General features: G+C 42.6%; 1 protein-coding gene across 5 annotated transcripts in view; it reads right to left on the bottom strand.

Moving 5' to 3' along the window:
• Positions 1-2,583: 2,583 nt before the first annotated feature.
• Positions 2,584-9,810, bottom strand: part of LOC129868649 (unconventional myosin-XVIIIa-like) — a 111,734-nt gene continuing 104,507 nt past the window's right edge. For all 5 annotated transcript variants that reach the window (XM_055942813.1, XM_055942814.1, XM_055942815.1 and 2 more), the window contains one exon: positions 2,584-5,056. In XM_055942813.1, the coding sequence (XP_055798788.1) occupies positions 4,942-5,056 (115 nt within the window). In that variant the 3' untranslated portion in view covers positions 2,584-4,941. The remainder of the gene's footprint in view (positions 5,057-9,810) is intronic.

The following is a 9,810-nucleotide window of genomic DNA, read 5'->3' as shown; positions in this document are numbered from 1 at the left end:
AAGCAAACAGGAAAACGCTCATCCAGAAGCAGCTCTCCTAGTGGCTGGGGACATTAATGCAGGGAAATTTAAATCCATTTTACTTCATTTTTACCAACATGTTAAATGTGCAACCAGAAGAAAAAAACTCTAGACCACCTTTACTCCACACACAGAGACGCAGACAAAGCCCTCCCTCGCCCTGCATTTGGCAAATCTGACCATAATTATATCCTCCTGATTCCTGCTTACAAGCAAAAACTAAAGCAGGAAGCACCAGTGACTCGGTCAATAAGAAAGTGGTCAGATGAAGCAGATGCTAAGCTACAGGACTGTTTTGCTAGCACAGACTGGAATATGTTCCGGGATTCTTCCAAAGGCATTGAGGTGTACACCACATCACTGGCTTCATCAATAAGTGCCTCGATGACGTCGTCCCCACAGTGATCATACGTACATACCCCAACCAGAAGCCATGGATTACAGGCAACTATTTCACTGAGCTAAAGGGTAGAGATTCTGCTTTCAAGGAGGGGGACTCTAACCCGGAAGCTTATAAGAAATCACACTTTGCCTTTCGACGATCCATCAAACAGGCAAAGGATCAATACAGGACTAAGATTGAATCGTACTACACCGGCATCGACGCTCGTTGGATGTGGCAGGTCTTGCAACCTATTACAGACTGCAAAGGGAAGCACAGTTGCGAGCTGCCCAGTGACACGAGCCTACCAGACGAGCTAAATCACTGCTATGCTCGCTTCAAGGCAAGTAACACTGAAGCATGCATGAGAGCATCAGCAGCTCTGGACGACTGTGTGATCCCGCTCTCCGTAGCCGATGTAAGACCTTTAAACAGGTCAACAGACGGATTACTCCGAGATTGCGCTGACCATATGGCAAGTATCATCACTGACACTTCAACAACACATCCGCCACGCTGATCCTCAACACGGAGGCCCCTCAGGAGTACATGCTCAGTCCCTCCTGTACACCCTGTTCACTCATGACTGCGTGGCCAGGCACGACTCCAACACCATCATCAAGTTTGCAGATGACACAACAATGGTAGGCCTAATCACCAACAACGATGAGACAGCCTATATGGAGGTCAGAAACCTGAACAGCTAATCAAAGGGCTACCCAGACCCCTCTTTTATGCTGCTGCTACTCTCTGTTTATAATCTATGCATAGTCACTTTAACTCTACCTACATGTACATATTGCACATTGACTCTGTACCGGTGCCCCTGTATATTGCCTCGCTATTGTTATTTTACTGCTGCTGTTTAATTATTTACTTTTATTTTTTTAAATTGACTTAACACTTTTTTTCTTAACTTCTTAAAGCATTGTTGGTTAAGGGCTTGTAAGCATTTCACTGTAAGGTGCACCTGTTGTATTTGGCGCATGTGACAAATAAAATATGATTTGGTAAACAACTAAAGAGCTCAGCTAAAAGCGCTGCCTGCCTTTGTTCGGCTGACCCCCCACCCCCCTCCACTGGGTTGTGTAACAACGTTACTGCTGAATTTCATCTGCCCTGAAAGGATTTAAGTAAAGACAGACACGCATCCACTCAGACTCACACTAGTCAGATTATGGGGAAATCTCCCCTTCATATGGGGCAGCACAGAACGGTTTGAGGAATAGAGGATTCCAGATTGGGTTGATGGGGGATTCTAGATACTGAACATCGAAGTTAGTCTGAATGTCAACAAATGTACTGAGCTATACTCATTAGTTACTTAGCATCTATGTAAGCCTCACTTCTCTAAAACAATGCCTGATTTTCAAGTTTGTTTCTTATTGATTGCTTTTGTGGATGGAACTGTACCACGTTTAGGCCTAGATTCAATCAGATCAAGCGTTAACTGGCGAAAGCCGACACTAATGTTTTGGTGGTGTCGGAGGTGTAACTGCTTTGGAGCTGTCAAATTGGTGAGCAGCCACACCCGTCCCATTAACATTAGAAGTTCAGAACGTGTGTAGGCTTTATAGAAATAATTCATTCAACAAAATAATGAGGGTTTCTATCAGCGTAATCGAGGTATAGGCTAGATTATGTTACATCTCACATTCCAGTGTTTTAATTTGTAAACAAGGCTGCATGGGATTTCCAATGGAAATGTCCACTTTAGGTATAATGCCAAAAGCCGCTTGTGGATTTGACAGATCTAATGCAGTTCAACCTCTGACACCGCAATAGCACCAAAACAACCGCTATGCAGATGTCGGCTAACGCGGATCTGATTGAATAGAGCCCTTATACCTTATACCGGAAAACAAAATGTAAGATTATCTAGTTGCATAGTAGTGAGTGTGAGCAGTGTTCATACATTTGCTGCTGTTGTGTCTGGTTGTAATGATTCATTTCAATGATGTTTGTTTTCCCTCTCCTCTACAGGGGGAAGACGGATGGTATGATCAAGTGATGCACTTGAGGAGATGAGGAAAAAACTTCAGTCAAGCACATCAGTAAAATGTTCTTGCTGTTTTCAATAAATAACTCTCCTTATTTCCATCCAAACATTTCCGTATGATGATTAATTCAGCTCCAAACTATAACCGTATTACCATTCCACCACGCAATAAGACACAATGTTACTGTAAACAAACCCCTGCATTTATTTACATTAAAATTTATGCCAAAAAAAGCATTCCTATCACAAGTGGTCAATTGTTCAATATCATGAAAATAAACAAACCTGTTTGAAAAGCTATGATGAATATACAATCAATTTCAAACATGTTATATATTAATATTGTGGAAAGCCAACAATGCCTATTCAGATGCAAAAACAAACATTTAACATACATATTTTTATTTAACAAATCCCAACTCAGAAGCATTGACAAAGTGTCCAGTGTTCCATATTATATTCATACCTAATGCATTAAAAAAAACTAGAAAATATATGCAAATAGTCTGTCCCACACACATGAACAGACAGAAGCAACGGAAACGGACACACACACGGATATACACTTGTGTACATATGCAAACACACACAGACACACCCTTCCCCACACTATTCTACATAGAGATACAACATTTGCATATTTATGAATGAAAATGAATAAGGTCACGTTAATCTAAAGGATATCATTGTCACTCAGTAAGGCCAAATACAGATACAGTGTATCCTACATTAGACAATTCTTCCAGGGATCAGAGGATTTTATACTGAACAAAAATATAAAACGCAACATGCAACAATTTCAACGATTTTACTGAGTTACAGTTCATTGAAGGAAATCAGTCAATTAAAATAAGTTAGCCCTCACATGACTGGGCAGGGGCGCAGCCACGGGTGGGCCTATGAGAGATTGGCCCACCCACTGGGGAGCAAGGCACTGCCAATTAGAATGATTTTTTCTACACAAAAGGGTTTTATTACAGACAGAAATACTCCTCAGCTGTCCAGGTGGCTGGTCTCAGACGATCCAGCAGGTGAAGAAGCCAGATGTGGACATACTGCCAAATTCTCTAAAACAACATTGGAGGCAGCTTATGGTAGACAAATGAACATTCTCTGGCAACAGCTCTGGTGGATATTCCTGCAGTCAGCATGCCAATTGCACACTCCCTCAAAACTTTGTGTGGTGCACATTTTAGAGCCTTTTATTATGCGCAGCACAAGGTGCACCTGTGTAATGATCATGCTGTTTAATCAGCCTCTTGATATGCCACATCTGTCAGGTGGATGGATTATCTTGGCAGAGGAGAAATGCTCACTAACAGGGATGTAAACAAATTTTCTGAGAAATCTCAAGATTTGAGAGAAATAAGCTTTCTGTGGATTTGGTAAAATTCTGGGATCTTTTATTTCAGCTCTTGAAATGATGAGACCAACACTTCACATGTTGCGTTTATATTTTCATTCAGTATACATTAGAACTTTTGAGGCATACATGTTTTTCCCCATAAGGGAGGGGGGCTTATAGCACTTAGGCCATTTGTCTCATATAAAAACAGATTGACATTTTTGTTTTATATCCAGCGCATAGGTATCTTGAAAGATGAAGATCCCTAGAAAGCCCCCCGTCACAACAGATAGTAAATATATTCCCTTTGAAAACCAACAGACATGACACGAGGAGACAAAAGCATGGCTGAGCTTTAAACGAGCAAGACCAAAACTAGTCCAGCATGAACTACTGTACGCAAATGTAGCAGATCCAATCATTTTCCCTCAAAGCAGCTCCCCCTCCCGTTCAATAAGAACCATACTTTCCAAAATTGATAGAAAAACAAAACAGTCTCGGAACAAGATAAATAAGTCTTGCTTCTAGTTACTGATATTGGCTAAATATTGTTTATGACCAGAGACAGTCCAAACACATGTAGAGGAGACAATGGCATTTCTAAGTGCTAACGAGGATATGCTGGACTGTCAGGCGTATGGGCCTGCAGTGAGAAGTCACATTGTAAGGGAGACTTAAACCGAGCCTGCTACAGTCATTTGAATAAACCACAAGCTCTCCCGTCCTCAAACAACAGATGACAGCGGGAGCATAAATTAGCCTATGAAAAGCAGTTCTCTTAAATAAGCCAGTGGTGATAAGCTCTACAGATATATCTTAAAATATGCCATTGGTGCTAAGCTCTATACTTATATTGCTTCAAAGCTGCAGAGCTGATGGGGACACTATGCTGTAAGATTCTATGATGGAATTTCACTTTTCCAAATCACCCTGTAAAGAATTCTTCAAAGCTCTTAGTAGCAACGGAAAATGGCTATGCCACATTCCATTTAGATTGAACCACGGTGACTTCTACAGTATGTGCACTCTGACCTTCCCCTGTTCTTGCATCTGGTTCTAGCTAGCATTGCTCACCGATGTTCAAATGAGGATGGTATGGGGGAGGTATATCTTGATTAAATAAAGCATTATATCTGTCTCTGGTGTGTTCGTCTAGGATGGTGGTGGTAGTGAGAGATGTGACATTAGTCTCTGTTACGCTGTGGACTCTGCCAGCTTGCTATCACTGTCACTTTCCTTCAGGGAGTGTCTGCTCGAACCCCTCTCCTCTTTGTCCTCTTCACTGAGGTGTCTCCGGTACAGAGGAGGGCTGTGGGAGAAGAGAGGAGAAGAGAGAGATTTTTATATAGGAGAAACACTGCTGAATTGAACCCTGCCTGAAAACTATGGGTGCTTGAGATTTGCAGAGGTCACAGGTTACATATCAAGCCTACTGACTCCATCTTCCTCCACGGGTCAGGGCCATGGTCAGCAGTATAAGCTGCTTGAATAGAAATGCAGCATATAACCCCTTTCAAAGTAACAATCAATGCTGGAGCAAAGATCATGCATGGCTGCCAATAGCCAAACAAACCAAAACACTTCAATATTACTAGATCCACACCACTAGTTTCATGCACAAAAAACAGTAAAGGTTTTCAAAGTCAGAATGTGGACCTGTGTTTTTTCTAACTCAGTTTTTTCCAGTGTTATATTCATTTCTCTTGAAGCTTTCATAATAGCCATATGGTGAGATGGAAGGACAGACTGAAAATAGAAAAGGTCGAAGGTAGGAAAGTTTAGCGTTCTGGTTTACGCTTTCATTACCCTTCGGGGGCTAACGCCGAGCTTCAAAGTTGATGAAACAAGGACAAAGCAGTGGTACAGTGAATATACACTAGATGACCAAAAGTATGTGGACACCTGCTCATCAAACATCTCATTCCAAAATCATGGCCGTTAATATGGAGTTGGTCCCCCTCTACTCTTTTGGGAAGGCTTTCCACTAGATGTTGGAACATTGCTGCAGGGACTTGCTTCTATTCAGCCACAAGAGCATTAGGTGTTCAATGAGGTTCAGGTCAGAGCTCTGTGCTGGCCAGTCAAGTTCTTCCACAATGATCTCGACAAACCATTTCTGTGTGGACCTTGCTTTGCGCATGGGGGCATCGTGATGCTGAAACAGGAAAGGGCCTTGCCCAAACTGTCAGCACAAAGTTGGAATCACAGAATCTTCTAGAATGTCATTGTATGCTGTAGCGTTAAGATTTCCCTTCACTTGAACTAAGGGGCCTAGCCCGAACCATGAAAAACAGCCCCAGTCCATAAATCCTCCTCCACCAAACTTTACAGTTGGCACTATGCATTCGGGCAGGTAGCGTTCTCCTGGCATCCACCAAACCCAGTTTAGTCCGTTGGACAGTCAAAAGGTGAAGTGTGATTCATCACTCCAGAGAACGCGTTTACACTGCTCCAGAGTCCAATAGCGGCGAGCTTTACACCACTCCAGCCGACGCTTTGTGTATGGTGATCTTAGGCTTGTGTGCGGCTGCTCGGCCATGGAAACCCATTTCATGAAGCTCCCGACGAACAGTTATTGTGCTGACGTTGCTTCCAGGGGCAGTTTGGAACTCGATAGTGAGTGTTGCAAACGAGGACAGACAACTTTTACGCACTACACGCTTCAGTACTCGGCAGTCCCGTTCTGTGAGCTTGTGTGGCCTACCACTTCGCGGCTGAGCAGTTGTTGCTCCTAGACAATTTCACTTCACAATAACAGCACTTACAGTTGACCGGGGCAGCTCTAGCAGGGGCAGACATTTCAGGAACTGAGTTGTTGGAAAGGTATGACGGTGCCATGTTGAAAGTCACTGAGCTCTTCTGTACAGGCCATTCTACTGCCAATGTTTGTCTATATAGATTGGATGGCTGTGTGCTCGATTTTATACACCGGTCAGCAACAGGGGCTGCTGAAATAGCTAAATCCACAAATTTGAAGGGGTGTCCATCTACTTTTGGCCATGTAGTGTAGCATGCAGACTCTGCAGGAAAGCTGAGTAACACCACCTCTTCAGACCAAGTGACTCTGCCCACTTGTTTCTATTGTTATTGTCATGCTGTTGAAGTAACTGACCTACCGTATGTAAATAGTTCCCCTCAATCCAGCATATTAAATACATGGTGGATATATGCTAATGCAGTAATCAGTGTTCATGTTCAATCAGGTCTACAGTTATGTCTTGTTGAGGCCCGGAGGGAGCACATTTAAAGTGGCCGTGCTTGATGGATAGTTGTCTATTAATATGTGCACCAACATGCAGTTAGCTTCCTCACCAACACCAAGCACCATGTTCAGGGAAGAAACCTCTATTAACCCTTTGCACTCGTACCCGAATACGGGTTGAAAATGGAAGATTTAGGCACAGATAAACGCCAAAATTGGAACGCAGTGGCCATACAGTAACATGCTATACAGTAACATGCTATACCGTACATGACGTCAAAGCTCTGGCTCTTCGCATCACAGCGCTGTATGGGTTGTGACTGACAGCCGTTTGAAACTTGAGCACCTCGCGTAAAAAGACGTTGCCCCCATCCCTCCTGCTAATTTGGCAACTTTTTGGGGCGCACATGTTTTGTTGTCGGAGTGCAGGAAATTCTATAAATGAAGATGACTATGTGTTTTGAAAGATGAGAAGTTGTGGATTATAATAAATACGGCTTTGATGTCATAAAAGCAAGCGTAACACTGGTGAATCCAAATGTGCACTTCACATTTCCAAATGATAAAACTCATGTCATTATACAGTGTCAACGTTTCTGATCACTATGTTTGACGTACAGTTACAAGATGACCTGGCATCATACCCCTGGGTTGTTCTGAACACAATGAGCCCATTTGTCTACTGTGAAGAACATTTGCAGCAGCACACGCACTATCATCTGTTTCCCTGAATCGCACTGTGAAAGCCTAACTCTGTAATCTCATATTTTATACCTTAACAAGTCATTTTGGCAATAGAACAGACTTTCAAAAACTGCCCACCTGACCTAGATTGTGATTTTGGGTTTGCGTAAACAACAGTAACTGTGTAATTGCAGGATACAGGGTTGTGTTCCAAACAAAACAACTACAAGTGTGCTTGCTCTAGTTCCTCAACGGCACAGCTAGGAGAGATCAAAAAAGCACCTTATAGTTGAAGACTCTTTTTGAGTAATAAAAGTGCATTGAAATTGCTTAGGACCTGTGTACACTTTGGAGAGACCAGTTAGTCCTCTCAAACCCTTGTCATTGTTTTTGTCTTATGGTCGCATCTACCTCACATTTTCCAGGAATATTCTTATCATGTTAATAATGTATCTAGACTATCTTCAGATTTCTTTACCAACAACTGCAGCAAAAAGTACAGTAAATGTAAAATGCACATAAAATCAACAGTGTAATATTTGGATTCAGTCTTGTGTCAGATGAACTGTTGTGTCCTCGCCTTTGGTCTAATCATTTTCCCTTTCAACTGTTCCTTTCAAATGTTACCATTGTTATGCATATGCTTTTCATATTTTCTTCTGTAAGAAATATCTCAATTTAGCCCTATCTATATAGGCCAACTCCCACGAGTGTGAAGGGTTAACCTGCAGAGACAATTATGTGTCCTGTTTTATGTGCTCAGGGACGGGAACCTGGCGTCACACCGCATGTTTCATCTAGCAATGGTCACGAGTCATCACTACAATTCACAAAGAAAGGCATTAAGTGATATTTCACATCAACCTGGATGAACACGTATGGCATAAACTTGTGTTCATGACAAATGAATAAGTAAGTAAAGGAATCAGATAAACGTGTTAATGGTAATAATGCTATAGAAAAATGTGGTCATACGCACATCCTTAAAAAACATAGGTGATGGGCTACCAAAGAATACTAGTATAGAACAAAAAACATTTGTATATCTTTCATAATTAAATAACAATGAGATGGGTACATGTAATGGTTCCAGAACATAATATATATTTACAAAATGACCAAGTGGGTAACCTGGAAGGCAAGCCAAATCAAAGTGACATATTCAGGCAAGAAATGGTCTGACATCAAACTCTTGATTCAGACCTCTAGAAGGCATGGTACACAAACAGGGAATCCAATACAATTCTCCTCTCTATAATAGATGATCAGTATCTCCGCTCCTCCTAGGAGTCTTGACATGTTCGATGCCAATGTATCTCAGAGCTACTGTTGTGACGATATATATTATGTTCTGGAACCATTACATGTACCCATCTCATTGTTATTTAATTATTAAAGATATACAAATGTTTTTTGCACCCACCATGTGTCATGTCCGCAATGGTCATGTGAGGTGAAATGTGTATGTTTTGGGATGTGAACACTCAGTGTGTTTGACCTGACGAAGAGCCATTTCAAATGGAAACCTTGTCAATAAAGTGGTGAATTGGGAGCTTTAACAGTGTGTGGGCCTTCTTGTTCTATACTAGTAATGCTATAAAGTCAACATGTTTGGTTAGTCACACCATGCTTTCACTCCATTCCCAGGCATCACCTACTGCTGGCCAGGGGCTTTAGTCACTATCAGGCTTGTAGAGATATTTCATCACCATGCTGTCCATCTTCTTCTTCTTTTTCTTCTCATCCTTCTTACTTGGGGGTCTCTGTTCAGCGGCATCTTCCTCATCTGAGGCAGGGCGGGCTGGACCTCTCTTCACACTGTTGGAGCTGCGGTAGGAGACGGTGGAGGCCGAGCTGGAGGAAGAGGAGGACTCCGAAGAGGAAGATTCAGACTTGCTCTCTTTCTTCCTGGAGCCCTTCCTGGACTTCTTTCCCTTCTTCTTGGAGCTTTTCCTGCTGTGGCGGTCGTCTGAGTCTGAGGAGCTGTCTGAGGAGCTCTTCTTCTTGGCCTTGCCTCTGCGGGAGCTGGAGCTGCTGGTGCTGTGGGAGCTGAAGCTGCTGGAGGACCTGGTGCTGTAGTCCACTGCTGAGCCAGACGCTGAGCGACGCACGCTGGATGCACTACGGCCCAGACCCTCGTCATCCCCCTTCACACTGTTCCGGTCATCTTCATCTTT

The sequence above is a fragment of the Salvelinus fontinalis genome, chromosome 13, assembly GCF_029448725.1.
Source record: "Salvelinus fontinalis isolate EN_2023a chromosome 13, ASM2944872v1, whole genome shotgun sequence".
In the NCBI taxonomy this organism is placed as follows: Eukaryota; Metazoa; Chordata; class Actinopteri; order Salmoniformes; family Salmonidae; genus Salvelinus; species Salvelinus fontinalis.
The sequence above is the reverse complement of the archived record's forward strand: the minus strand, read 5'-3'. Positions and strand labels throughout refer to the sequence as shown.